The 12,203-nt window shown below is 40.9% G+C and overlaps 4 protein-coding genes across 4 annotated transcripts; 3 read left to right on the plus strand and 1 right to left on the minus strand.

Moving 5' to 3' along the window:
• The first annotated feature begins 164 nt into the window (after positions 1 to 164).
• Positions 165 to 1,223, plus strand: LOC18019138 (ras-related protein RABA4a). The gene is made up of 2 exons (XM_006399466.2): positions 165 to 460; positions 673 to 1,223. Exons 1-2 carry the CDS (start codon positions 231 to 233, stop codon positions 1,118 to 1,120), a joined length of 678 nt encoding a protein of 225 aa, XP_006399529.1. The 5' UTR covers positions 165 to 230; the 3' UTR covers positions 1,121 to 1,223.
• Positions 1,224 to 1,283: 60 nt separating this feature from the next.
• On the minus strand, positions 1,284 to 3,036 carry LOC18016843 (40S ribosomal protein S6-2). Its single transcript, XM_006399467.2, has 6 exons — positions 2,927 to 3,036; positions 2,768 to 2,832; positions 2,412 to 2,469; positions 2,205 to 2,313; positions 1,823 to 2,095; positions 1,284 to 1,739 (listed from the first exon to the last, which is right to left on the minus strand). The coding sequence occupies exons 1-6, from the start codon at positions 2,930 to 2,932 to the stop codon at positions 1,501 to 1,503; spliced, it is 750 nt and encodes a 249-aa protein (XP_006399530.1). The 5' UTR covers positions 2,933 to 3,036; the 3' UTR covers positions 1,284 to 1,500.
• Positions 3,037 to 4,610: 1,574 nt separating this feature from the next.
• LOC18016844 (ATP-dependent RNA helicase DEAH12, chloroplastic) lies at positions 4,611 to 10,664 on the plus strand. Its single transcript, XM_006399468.2, has 4 exons — positions 4,611 to 5,619; positions 5,736 to 7,100; positions 7,261 to 9,034; positions 9,262 to 10,664. The coding sequence occupies exons 1-4, from the start codon at positions 4,663 to 4,665 to the stop codon at positions 10,503 to 10,505; spliced, it is 5,340 nt and encodes a 1,779-aa protein (XP_006399531.1). The 5' UTR covers positions 4,611 to 4,662; the 3' UTR covers positions 10,506 to 10,664.
• A 254-nt stretch (positions 10,665 to 10,918) lies between these two features.
• LOC18016846 (E3 ubiquitin-protein ligase RING1) lies at positions 10,919 to 12,192 on the plus strand. The gene has a single exon (XM_006399470.2). It carries the CDS (start codon positions 11,183 to 11,185, stop codon positions 12,086 to 12,088), a length of 906 nt encoding a protein of 301 aa, XP_006399533.1. The 5' UTR covers positions 10,919 to 11,182; the 3' UTR covers positions 12,089 to 12,192.
• The last annotated feature ends 11 nt before the right edge of the window (positions 12,193 to 12,203 follow it).

Below are 12,203 nucleotides of genomic sequence, written 5' to 3' on the forward strand. Positions count from 1 at the left end.
TTTTATATTTTTAAGTAGTAACAGCACAGCACCGAAAAACATGCGTCTGACACATAGGAAATTTTTCGAAATTAACGAATAATAATTCGACACGTAAGCACTGTCAAAGAGTACCACAAAACTTGACCGCACATGATCAGTGCATGTAAAGTTCCCCTTCTTCCATCATTTTTACTTCATAGCTCCAACACTCGAACCATTGTTGAAAACAGGGGATTTCCGGTGAAAAGATGGCGAGTGGTGGATACGGAGACCCGTCGCAGAAAATTGACTACGTCTTCAAGCTGGTGTTGATCGGAGACTCTGGGGTTGGGAAGTCGCAGATACTGTCTCGGTACGCGAGAAACGAATTCAGCATGGATTCCAAAGCCACCATCGGCGTCGAGTTCCAGACTCGAACACTTGTAATGGACCATAAGAGTGTCAAGGCTCAGATCTGGGACACCGCAGGCCAAGAACGGTAATCTCAAAACTCTGTGAAACTTTCTAAAAATTGATTTTTCGCTTTTCATTTGCAACAGTTGGATCCGTCGTTTTGTTCGAACTAGATCTCATAGATTTGATATCCCCGAGAGGATACGGATTTCAAATTCTGACTATTCATGTCGATCATTGTGCGAAATTTTCGAATTGGTTTCGTTTCGAGATTTGAAGTAAAACGGTGCCGTACAGGTACAGAGCGGTGACGAGTGCGTATTACAGAGGAGCGGTTGGGGCGATGCTGGTGTACGACGTGACTCGGCGTCAAACATTCGACCATATCCCACGGTGGCTAGAAGAACTGAGAGGTCACGCAGACAAGAACATTGTGATTATACTCATCGGGAACAAATCCGATCTTGAAGATCAACGTGCAATCTCGATGGAAGATGCCAAAGAATTCGCGGAGAAAGAAGGTCTTTTCTTCTTGGAGACATCGGCTCTAAACGCAGTCAACGTGGAGACTGCTTTCTCGACTGTTTTGACTGAGATTTTCAACATCGTGAACAAGAAGAACCTCGTTGCTGGAGAAGGACAGGGTAATGGCGATGCCGCGTCGCTTGCTGGTAAGAAGATCAATATTGTTCCAGGTCCTGCTCAGGTGATTCCCACCAAGAATAGATTGTGCTGCAACTCTTAGAACCTTGAACCTTTGCTTTCGTTTTTGTTTTGGGGATTTTCTTTGAACTTGAGTTTTGTTTTGGTTTGAATTGTTCGTAGAGATCAGAAAAAAAAAATTACCTTTTCTCGATAATTATATATAAATATTTGAGATCATCTTAAGATTAAATAACCTATATTAATTGAGAAACGGTATGTAAATATCTAAACGAAATATAACAACAGAGTACGAGGTTCAAAACTTTAATAATATAATAAAAGACTTGAAAGTTAAAACAAAACAGATACCCGAAAATAGAACGTTCAAAATGGCGCTTTCATGTCTCAAGAGCAACTTAAATACGGACAAGAAACAAACTAGAGAGGAAGAAATCTCTTAATCTTGTTGGAGGGGGGAGTTTAAGCAGCAACGGGCTTAGCGGCAGCAGAAGAGAGCCTAGACCTCTTCTTGGCCAAACTTTCACTACGGCGATCACGCTGCTCCTTAAGTCTGGAGGCAAGAAGCTTCTGGTACTCAGCAGCATCAGAGTTGGCCTTGGCGATTCTCTTCTTCTTGTCAGCAATTCTAGCTCTCTTCCTCTGGAGAGTCAGTGGTGTCACAAGCCTCTGGATCTTAGGAGCCTTGCTAACCTTCTTGCCTGCACATCCAAGAAACAAAATTAGTGAATCTCTCAAATCATTACTCTCAACGTTCAAGTGAATCGGTCTGTTTTCTTCTTACCCTTCTTGTTTGTGAAGGTGCGGCGGTATGTGTTGACATACTTCCTCACATCATCCTCTTTTCCAAGGTTGAAAAGCTTGCGGATCTTTGAAGCCCTCTTGGGACCTCTCATTCTTGGCTTCTCGGTGTCGGTAAGCCCAGGAAGATCGTTTTCACCTTTCTTCACGATGACCAAGTTAAGGACAGAGAGGTCAGGGCTCACAATGCAACCACGGACAGACTTTCTTCTCCTCTCTCCAGTCCTCCTTCCGTGTCCTCTGAAGCAAGGAGTACCTACACACACGAAAACCAGGATACATTAATCCAAAGAAATGAGAGATAAATGACAAAGAGAAACTTGATAAAGTTGCACAAGTTGCTAGATTTAGGTGGAGTCAAGTACCTCTGTGAAGCAAAAGGCGGACACGACCAGGAGTCAGAACTCCCTGTTTCATTGGGAAACCTTGCTTGTCGCATCCTCCCATGATCTTGAAGACATAACCCTTGAACTCCTGCAAGTAGATAAAAAAATATACACAGAAAACTTTACAAACCATTTTGAAGACACAGAACACAAATTTAAACAACGAACGAGTACTAAGAAACTCACCTCGCCCAAAGCATCTCCGCTAACTTCCTGAGAGAGCCTCTTGTCGAAGAAAGCACGGCTATAACATACATCAAAAACCAAACTCAATAAATTTATCCAAAAGAAGCCTACGTTCGACTACAGGTTAGAGAATATATAAGAATATCCCAGCGACATCAGATTTCAATATTGCAGCACGTGTAAACAGTAACAATCATACGATTCTACGTTCGCATCCGAAGACTTATCCTAACTTCAAATGAGATATTCCACATTTTACACTTAATTACCCAAACGTAAACACTAATCCCAAATCTCTAACAAATTTACGAAACTATAAGAAAATTAAGAAGATAAGATAGGAAAAGAGATCTTACAGCTTTTGGTCGTCATCGATCTCGAGCTTCTTCTGGCAACCAGTGGTCGGATTTGCGACGTTGAACTGCGATACAAAATTCAAAAAAAAAAAAAACGAATGAACAAACGAAATAACACAGAATTATAACCGCGGATAATCGAAGAAAACGATGAACTACCTTCATCTTCTGCGAATGACACTGCCACTACAACAGCCTGCGAGAGAAGATCGAATAGATAAAGCAGCTCTCGGGCGATAGTCGGCTGGCAAATCTAGGGTTTTACGCGCAAGGAAAAAGGGCCAACTTATAGGAGAGATACAGTTAGGTTTTGAGTGAAGTGGGCCCAAATGTTATCATTATGGGCCTGTTTGGCCCAAGTTCTTGTAGAATTACAGTGCTCTAATCTCTCTATGGGCTCTCTCTAATCAGTAGCAGCTTACTTGGCGAAACTTGGCGTTATGAATGAAAATATTATGAGATTACATTACTTACATAAGTTGTTCCTAAAGTTGTGTTTTGTTTTTGGTTTTTGGTTTTAGTGAGAGGATGACATTTATTTCAATACCATCTCCTAGATTCAAAAGATCAACTATCGAATATTGTTTATGGTCAAAACAAATGTATATTTATTTACCTTTTACCTGTTAATTGTAAATGAAAATTTCAAAATATGACAATTTTCAATACCTGTTACAAAATATAAAATTACTTGAAAAAGTAACAGACATAATTAGGTTGTAAGGAAAAATAGAGTAATGCAAGATATTGATAGCCAAAAAAAGAGAGAAAAGGATATGAGATTAATAAATTTCAGATCAATGATTTTCTTATAATAAGTAGATTCAAATTTGTTTCCTTTTTCATATTCTCCAGTTTAATTGTTCTTATTTATCTTACATAGTAACTATTTTCAAATTAGTAAAAAACCAAAATATTAAATAAAATGTTTTGACCAAAATATACAATTATGAATAAAATGTTTGACCAAAATATTCGATTGACTAATGACTAAAAAACAATCTATGTTTTTTTAACTAATTATTGATCAAATTAAAATCTTGGTTACATAGGTGGGAAACAAATACATAAAAGCAAAATATGTTTGAATGATGAATGTATTATTTTTAGAAAATTTTAAAAGCGGAAATGTATATATAGAGCATCATATAAAGTTTGTATAAATTGCATCATATAGAGTTTGTCTAGAGCATCATATTACTATGGTAAATTAGTGTGCTCGAGGTAATTGGATAATCTACACTTGGTTTAACTTTATAACTTTTTACCTTTCCTTCCTAAACAACCAGGAGTTGAAAAAAAAACAACAAAAAAAAAAAACAACAACAACTAGGTTAATAAGAATAAAAACACTGAAGTTATTCAAAAAAATTATCTTATTATATGGATCTTAAGCTATAATCTCTATTCTTTTATATCTCAGATCTAAATTTCTACATTATATTGAATTAACTAGGAAAAAAAATAATTATTAATCCTTGAAGATAACTAATTTTTATTTTTTAATTATAACAATATTAATTATATTCTTTTACTATATTTTTAAACTAAGTTTTTCTAACAATCGTGTTTCCGCATCGTTTTTTCAATTTAAAAATTTTAAAAAATAGATTTTGAATAAAGTTTCCATATAATCTAGATTAGATTTATCAGATTAAGTATTATATATAAAGAAGCAGATAATTAAAATGTCTAATATAACCATAAAAAAATTCTAGAAAGAAAAAAGAATTAGGTTATTGGGAAATTAGAAAGGGTCGAAGAGAGTAAAGGAAAAAAATACATTATAAATAAGATTGTGTTTCGTCTGCCTCTGAATCTTTTCAACTTACACAGTCCCTTTCGCTCTCTCAATTGTTAAAGAAAACGAAAACACAAAAAAGTGGCATCACCCAATGAGGAGCTCTTTTCCTCCCGCCGACGGTGGAAGATCGGCGACTAATCGTCACTCGCCGTTTTCTTCCGCTTCCACCAACCGTTGTAACTTTCGCTCCATGCAGTCTTCTCCGCCACTCAATCACCGACCTACTCAGAGGCACCACCACTGTCAGTACCCTAATTCCTATTTCCCGCCAAATTACAGACGCGATCGGGCTCCGGCGACGGGAATCTCTACTCCATGTACCCGTATTAAGCCGAATTTCATCGTTGAGCTTCTTCACCCGAGAACTACCGCCGCTAACGGCGACGCCAAGCCGTCTTTTTCGGTTAGGGAGGAAGAGATCAGAAGCCTCGCTTCGCTCTGCGAAATCCCGGAGGAATCCGTCCATGTTCCCCAATTCGGCTGTATCGCCGGAAGTTTCAGTTTTCGTCAGTGGGTCGACGCGCTTTCTTCCGTCGTGGCTCTCTGGGATTATCGCCTTCAAGGGAAACATGATTTCGTGCCCAAGCTGATTCCCAATGTGATCGTCCCGTCCGACATGGACGAGCTTAATGACAGGCTTCGCGATCTTTTCTCGGCTCACGTTCTGTCGCTTATGGAAAACGGAGAAAGCGTCAAGAAGGTTAGAACCGAGATTGATGAGAGATCTCGTCAAGTTGAATCCTTTTCGTCCAAAACTTTTCTCAAAATTGAGGATTTTGAGAAAAAGAAGGTTCTTGAGAAGCAGAAAGATTTGGCTGTTGAGCGGTTTGAAGAATTTAAGAATGCCATGAAGAGCATTGTGCGATATCTCAAAGGAAACAGCAGGTCTGAGTCTGATGGAGAAGACGTGGCCGTGTTTAGTTTGGAAGGGGACTATGATTGGCCACGTATTCATAATTTGATCCGCAGGGAGTGTCGAAGGTTAGAGGATGGGCTACCTATCTATGCCTACAGGCGAAATATCTTGAAAAAGATTCATGGCGAGCAGGTACGTATCTCGTAAAATCCCGAATCTGACAAGTGATCTTTGTTGAAATTGGCATGAATTGCTGGTTATCTCTGTATTTATAGATGATTCTGTAATTTATCCTAATGTGTTCACAGATAATGGTGTTGATCGGAGAAACTGGTTCAGGGAAGAGCACTCAGTTAATTCAGTTCCTTGCTGATTCCGGAGTTGCTGCTAGTGAGTCGATTGTTTGTACACAACCACGGAAAATTGCTGCCTTGACATTGGCTGAACGGGTCAGAATCGAAAGCAGTGGTTGTTATGAGGAAAATTTTGTCCGCTGCACTCCAGCTTTCTCTTCTACTGAAGAGATTAGTTCCAAAGTTGTGTACATGACAGATAATTGTTTGCTTCAACACTACATAAAGGATCCGAGTTTGTCTGGCATTTCATGCGTTATTATTGACGAAGCCCATGAAAGAACCTTAAACACAGACCTTCTTTTGGCATTGCTCAAAGATTTGCTATGCAGAAGGATTGACCTAAGGCTTGTCATTTTGTCTGCCACGGCTGATCACGACCAACTCTCAGACTATTTCTTCGGCTGTGGGGTTCTTCATGTAAGTGGGAGGAACTTTCCGGTGGAGATTGTGTATTCTCCTAGTTACACAGGAGAGACTTGTGTTGTTGGCAGGATTGCTCCATATGTTGATGAGGTTGTTAAGATGGCAGTGGAAGTACATAAAACAGAGAAAGAAGGAACCATCCTTGCTTTCTTGACTTCCCAAGCAGAGGTTGAATGGGCATGCGAGAGGTTTATAGCTCCATTTGCAGTTGCTTTGCCTTTGCATGGAAAGCTTTCCTTCGAAGAACAATTTAGGGTCTTCCAGAACCATCCTGGGAGACGAAAAGTGATATTTGCCACAAATATCGCAGAGACATCGCTGACTATTCCTGGTGTCAAGTATGTAATTGATTCCGGAATGGTGAAAGAGAGTAAATATGAACCTAGAACAGGTATGAGCATCCTCAAGGTTTGCCGGGTCAGTCAGAGTTCTGCTCGACAACGTGCTGGTCGTGCTGGCAGGACAGAAGCCGGAAGATGTTACAGACTGTACTCACAACAAGATTTTGATTCAATGAATCGTAATCAGGAACCTGAAATTCGGAGGGTCCATCTTGGTGTAGCACTTTTGAGGATTCTTGCTCTGGGTGTAGACAACATAGCTGATTTTGACTTTGTTGACGCGCCTGTCCCTGAAGCCATTGCAATGGCTGTCCAGAATCTTGTTCAGTTGGGTGCAGTCGTTGAGAAGAACGGTGTTCTTGAATTAACACAGGAAGGGCATTGCTTAGTCAAGCTGGGTTTGGAACCAAGGCTTGGAAAGTTAATTTTAGGCTGCTTCAGACACAGAATGGGTAAAGAGGGAATTGTTCTTGCTGCTGTCATGGCTAATGCCAGCAGTATATTTTGCAGAGTTGGCAACCTCGATGATAAGATGAAAGCTGATTGCCTAAAGGTATTATTCTGAGCTTCCGTTTAACTTTCTTATTTGTATTATTTTTCTTCCATAGAGTGATTACCGTTTCCTGTTATGTAACATTTGATTTATCGGTATACATCTAAAGGTCTGAACTTTTAGCTTTACGTTCTAAAGGTTTTACGTTGACATGTTGAAGGTACAATTCTGCAATCATAATGGAGACCTGTTTACTCTTCTTTCGGTTTACAAAGAATGGGCATCTCTGCCGCGAGAGAGAAGAAATAAATGGTGCTGGGATAACAGCCTGAATGCAAAATCAATGAGGAGATGTGAAGACACAGTGAAGGAATTGGAGAAATGCATTGAGAGAGAACTCACTCTTGTCAGTCCTAGTTACTGGGTTTGGAATCCAACTGAGAGCACTAAATACGATAAGCATTTGAAAATGGTTATACTTGCATCTCTTGCAGAGAATGTGGCGATGTACACTGGCTATGAGCAGCTTGGATACGAGGTGGCACTTACTGGTCAACAAGTTCAGTTACATCCGTCGTGTTCTTTGCTAGCATTTGGCCAGAAGCCAAACTGGGTTGTTTTCGGTGAACTTCTATCAATTGCTGATGAGTACTTGGTATGTGTAACTGCGTGTGATTTTGAGGCTTTGTATATGCTTGATCCACCTCCACCTTTTGATGCATCTCAGATGGATGACCGGAGGCTCCGAGTGGAAAAAGTGGTTGGTTGTAGTAGCACTGTGCTAAAACGATTCTGTGGGAAATCTAACTGTAGACTGCTTTCAATTGTTTCTCGTGCTAGGTCTCTCTGTATGGACGAAAGGATTGGTATTCAAGTCGATATTGATCAGAATGAGATTCTACTGTATGCGCCTCCCCTCGACATGGACAAAGTGTTAGCCCTTGTGAACGATGCATTGGAATGTGAAAAGAAATGGATGCATAATGAATGTTTGGAGAAGTCTCTATTTCATGGTCGGGGACAAGTACCTATTGCACTGTTTGGATCTGGTGCTCAGATAAAGCATCTTGAAGTTGACCAGAGGTTTTTGACAGTTGATGTACTTTATTATGGCGACAATGTTGTTGATGACAGAGAACTTGTGACATTTCTGGAAAAGAATACTGATGGGTGTATTTGCTCTATTCATAAGTTTGCTGCTAACAAGCAAGACAGTCATGAGAAGGAAAAGTGGGGTAGGATAACCTTTCTCTCTCCGGAATCTGCTATGAAGGCAGCAGAAATTCAGAGATTTGATTTCAATGGATCAGTGCTTAAATTATTTCCATCGCTGTCAACAGGTGGTGGGGGAATTTTCAGGATGCCTTCTTTCCCTTCTGTTACAGCTAAGGTTCGTTGGCCGCGAAAGGAAAGCATTGGTAAAGGCTGTGTTAAGTGCCCTTCTGGTGATGTTCACAGTATATTTAATGGGATCTCCGGCCTTGTGATAGGTACAAATTATGTCCACGTTCAGAGAGATCAAAAGTCCGATGACTCTGTCTTGATAAGTGGGCTTGACAGAAATCTTTCGGAAGAAGAAGTTCTAGATGTTTTAGAGTGCGCTACGTCCAGAAGAGATCTGACTTTTTTTTTATTCAGAAAATTCAGTGTGCAGAGTTCATCACCTACTGCTTGCGAAGAACTGCTGCATAAGAGAATATTTGGATCCATGTCATCGAGGAATTTAGATCCGAACTGTGTCCAAGTCCAAGTTTTTGAACCAAAAGAAACAGATTCTTTCATGCGAGCGACTATTACATTTGACGGGAGATTACATTTGGAAGCTGCGAAAGCTTTGCAGGAGTTAAATGGAGAGGTGCTACCTGGATGCCTTCCATGGCAGAAGATAAAGTGTGAGCAATTGTTTCAGAGCTCCATAATCTGCTCTGCTTCTGTCTACAACATAGTCAAAAGACAGTTATATGATTTGTTATCAAGCTTTGAAAGACGAAGAGGTAAAGTTCCTAATCCACATTTGAGCTGTTTGCTCTTTAGATTTTATTACCTTCTATCAACTGCAACCAACAAATAACCTTACTATATCATGATAATAATGATGAACAATCATGACTTACGAGGTTTATTTTAGAGGCTACAGTTTCTAATTGGTGTTATATAGGTCATTAAAAGGGTTCATAAGCATAGGTTTGATATGCATGAACGTTTTCTTGTATTTTTGTAGGAGGTAAATGGCATTTGGAGCCAACTCTCAGCGGTGCTTATCGTGTTAAAATTTGGTCTTATGCAACAAGAACCATCGCAGAGATGCGGAGAGATCTTGAAGAACTCTTGAGAGGAAGGCACATAAATCATCCAGACTTAATCCCTAGAGTCTTGCAGCATCTTTCGACCAGAGATGGTTTTATTCTGATGCGGAAGATCCAACAAGAGACAGAAACTTACATTATATTTGACAGGCACAATCACACAGTACGCATTTGTGGATCACGAGAGAAAATCGCTGAGGCTGAACAAGAACTGGTTCAGTCACTTCTGGCCTATCACGAGAGTAAGCAACTTGAAATCCACCTCCGAGGTCCTGATATTCGTCCTGACCTCATGAAGGAAGTTGTGAAGAGGTTTGGTCCGGAGCTCCAAGGTATCAAAGAGAAGGTACATGATGTGGATCTCAAGCTCAACACCCGGAACCATGTTATTCAAGTTCACGGGAGCAAAGCAATGAGGCTGGAAGTAGAAAAGATGGTCTATGAACTTGCACGAGAAAAGAGTGCACCGAGCGAAGAACAAGATGACATTGAAGTTGACTGTCCCATTTGCTTGTCTGAGGTTGATGATGGCTACTCTCTTGAAGGATGTTCACACCTCTTCTGCAAAGCCTGTTTGTTGGAACAATTTGAGGCATCGATGAGAAACTTTGACGCATTTCCCATAGTTTGTTCTCACATTGACTGTGAAGCTCCATTAGTACTCGCTGATATGAGAACTCTCTTATCACAAGAGAAGCTCGATGAACTCTTCCGAGCATCCTTGTCCTCTTTTGTAACAGCTAGTGATGGAAAGTTCCGGTTTTGCTCCACACCTGATTGCCCGTCCATCTACCGTGTAGCTGGCCCTCAAGAATCCGGCGAACCATTCATCTGTGGAGCCTGCAACTCAGAGACATGCACAAGGTGTCACCTTGAGTATCACCCGTATCTCTCTTGTGAAAGGTACAAACAGTTCAAGGAGAATCCGGACTTGTCGCTAAAGGACTGGGCAAGAGGGAAGGACGTGAAGATGTGTCCGGCTTGCAAGTCCACGATAGAGAAATCTGAAGGGTGTAACCATGTGCAGTGCCGGTGTGGGAAGCACATTTGCTGGGTCTGCTTGGACTTCTTCACTCAGTCAGAACCTTGCTATGAGCATTTAAGGACAATTCATGGTGGAATCGGCATTGCGGACGACCTTGGTAACCCCCTGTTTTGAAATCGGACCTCTTCATTGTACAAATTTGTCTAAAGTAAGTCCATGTATCTATATTCTGTAACATCTGGTTTTGCTTCATATGTACATATGTCGAGATAGTGTGGTTCAGTATTATACCTTCTTTAACCAACAGAAATCTGATCTTAATAATTCATAGGAGAGACTTATAAACTTGACTTGTTACGCGTAAATGTCTACAGAGAGTTTAGTAAAGTCTAGTCGTGTTTTGACACATTTCCCGTCAAGACAAAGTTGAAAGGAAACTACTTTCCAACATACAATGACATCTCTTTAATGGCGTTATCACTTCCCATGAAATTTCCACCCACTTTCGAAAAGGACAAATTCTCGATCCTTCTGAGAGTCTTGTAGATCGTGATTTGTGTCCAATTCTTTTTATATTTTCTTTTGTTACTTAACGAGCCACTTATTTCACCCACGGAAAAACACGCCTTGGAATTTTGGGATCATCTTGACCCTGTGTAGATTCTAACGTATTTATGGGTTTTAGACTTCATCGAGCGTCCTATTTCTTCTCGCTTTGATTCCTCAAGAGCAGAAACTTCGTTTGTGTCCGAAATCAATTTTCCCTTGTTCCTGCTCTGTTTTCGACTAGTTGTCTCTGAAAACAGTGTCCCCTGTTCTTGCTCTGTTTCTGTGGTCTCAGAACTCCGAAAATGACCTTCAATCACAGAAAGATGCTCATTCCATGTCTACCAGGAAAAGATTTCAACTTGACGATCATCATCCCTTGCTTCCAGACCTATCCTCCGCCGCCACCTCCGCAGAGAGAACTCTCTTTCCTAGTCTCCACCTCCATCTACATAAGCGGCTCCGTCTTACTCCTCCTATCTCTCGTGATCTTCCTCTACTTCTACATCACGCAGTCACGGCGGAGCTCAGCCGCTGCAGTGGCTGCTGCTGACACCAACCGAAGAGACGACGAGAACCAAGCAGGGGAAAGAGATTTATCCGGCTACCATCACGCCTGGCGAATCACAACCGTCGGTCTCCACCGTTCTGCGATCGACTCCATCACAGTCGTTGGATTCAAAAAGGGACAAGGGATAATCGACGGGACAGAATGCTCCGTCTGCTTAAACGAATTCGTAGAAGACGAGTCGCTTAGATTGTTGCCCAAGTGTAGTCATGCCTTTCACATAAACTGCATCGACACTTGGTTGCTCTCCCACAAGAACTGTCCTTTATGTCGTGCCCCTATTCTTCTCACTGAGCCTCGTCATCTAGAAACAGAGACGAATCATCATCATCAATCAGAGTCTGGATCGAGCAACGACCTTAATGGAGAACAGGAGAGCTCGGGTTCTAGAAACGGTAACGTTCTTCCGAGGGCACAAAGCGATTTGGCAGGCCATTGTGGCTCGGGAAGCTTGGAAACTGTGAGAAGGTCGTTTTCAATTGGAGGAAGCTCGTCACTCAAAGATGGGGATAGTGATGATATTGCAACTAGAAGTAGAAGACAATTATACAGCAGTTTCAGTGCAAACTTCTTCTCAACGTCAATAAGATCAAGGAACCAAGACCCGGTTCTCCCAGACCGAATGCACTCTGTATCTAGGTAGGCCGGTTCAATGGTGACTACAACTAAGTTTATGTAATCTTATGTCTAATTTAGTGTGTTATGTTATATTAACGTATCTGAAATAAACTGAATGTTTCAGTGGTTCAAGATTATGA

This window comes from Eutrema salsugineum, unplaced genomic scaffold (assembly GCF_000478725.1).
Source record: "Eutrema salsugineum unplaced genomic scaffold, Eutsalg1_0 scaffold_2, whole genome shotgun sequence".
NCBI classification, from domain to species: Eukaryota; Viridiplantae; Streptophyta; class Magnoliopsida; order Brassicales; family Brassicaceae; genus Eutrema; species Eutrema salsugineum.

What these genes read in the sequence shown, in the direction of transcription:
- LOC18019138 (XM_006399466.2), top strand. Translation starts at nt 231, where the DNA reads ATGGCGAGTGGTGGATACGGAGACCCGTCGCAGAAAATTGACTACGTC. An exon ending in GACACCGCAGGCCAAGAACG is followed by an intron (nt 461 to 672) that starts GTAATCTCAAAA and finishes GGTGCCGTACAG; the next exon opens with GTACAGAGCGGTGACGAGTG.
- LOC18016843 (XM_006399467.2), bottom strand. An exon ending in ATCGATGACGACCAAAAGCT is followed by an intron (nt 2,470 to 2,767) that starts GTAAGATCTCTT and finishes TGTATGTTATAG; the next exon opens with CCGTGCTTTCTTCGACAAGA. An exon ending in CCGCCTTTTGCTTCACAGAG is followed by an intron (nt 2,096 to 2,204) that starts GTACTTGACTCC and finishes TCGTGTGTGTAG; the next exon opens with GTACTCCTTGCTTCAGAGGA.
- LOC18016844 (XM_006399468.2), top strand. Translation starts at nt 4,663, where the DNA reads ATGAGGAGCTCTTTTCCTCCCGCCGACGGTGGAAGATCGGCGACTAAT. An exon ending in AAAAGATTCATGGCGAGCAG is followed by an intron (nt 5,620 to 5,735) that starts GTACGTATCTCG and finishes ATGTGTTCACAG; the next exon opens with ATAATGGTGTTGATCGGAGA. An exon ending in AAGCTTTGAAAGACGAAGAG is followed by an intron (nt 9,035 to 9,261) that starts GTAAAGTTCCTA and finishes GTATTTTTGTAG; the next exon opens with GAGGTAAATGGCATTTGGAG.
- LOC18016846 (XM_006399470.2), top strand. Translation starts at nt 11,183, where the DNA reads ATGACCTTCAATCACAGAAAGATGCTCATTCCATGTCTACCAGGAAAA.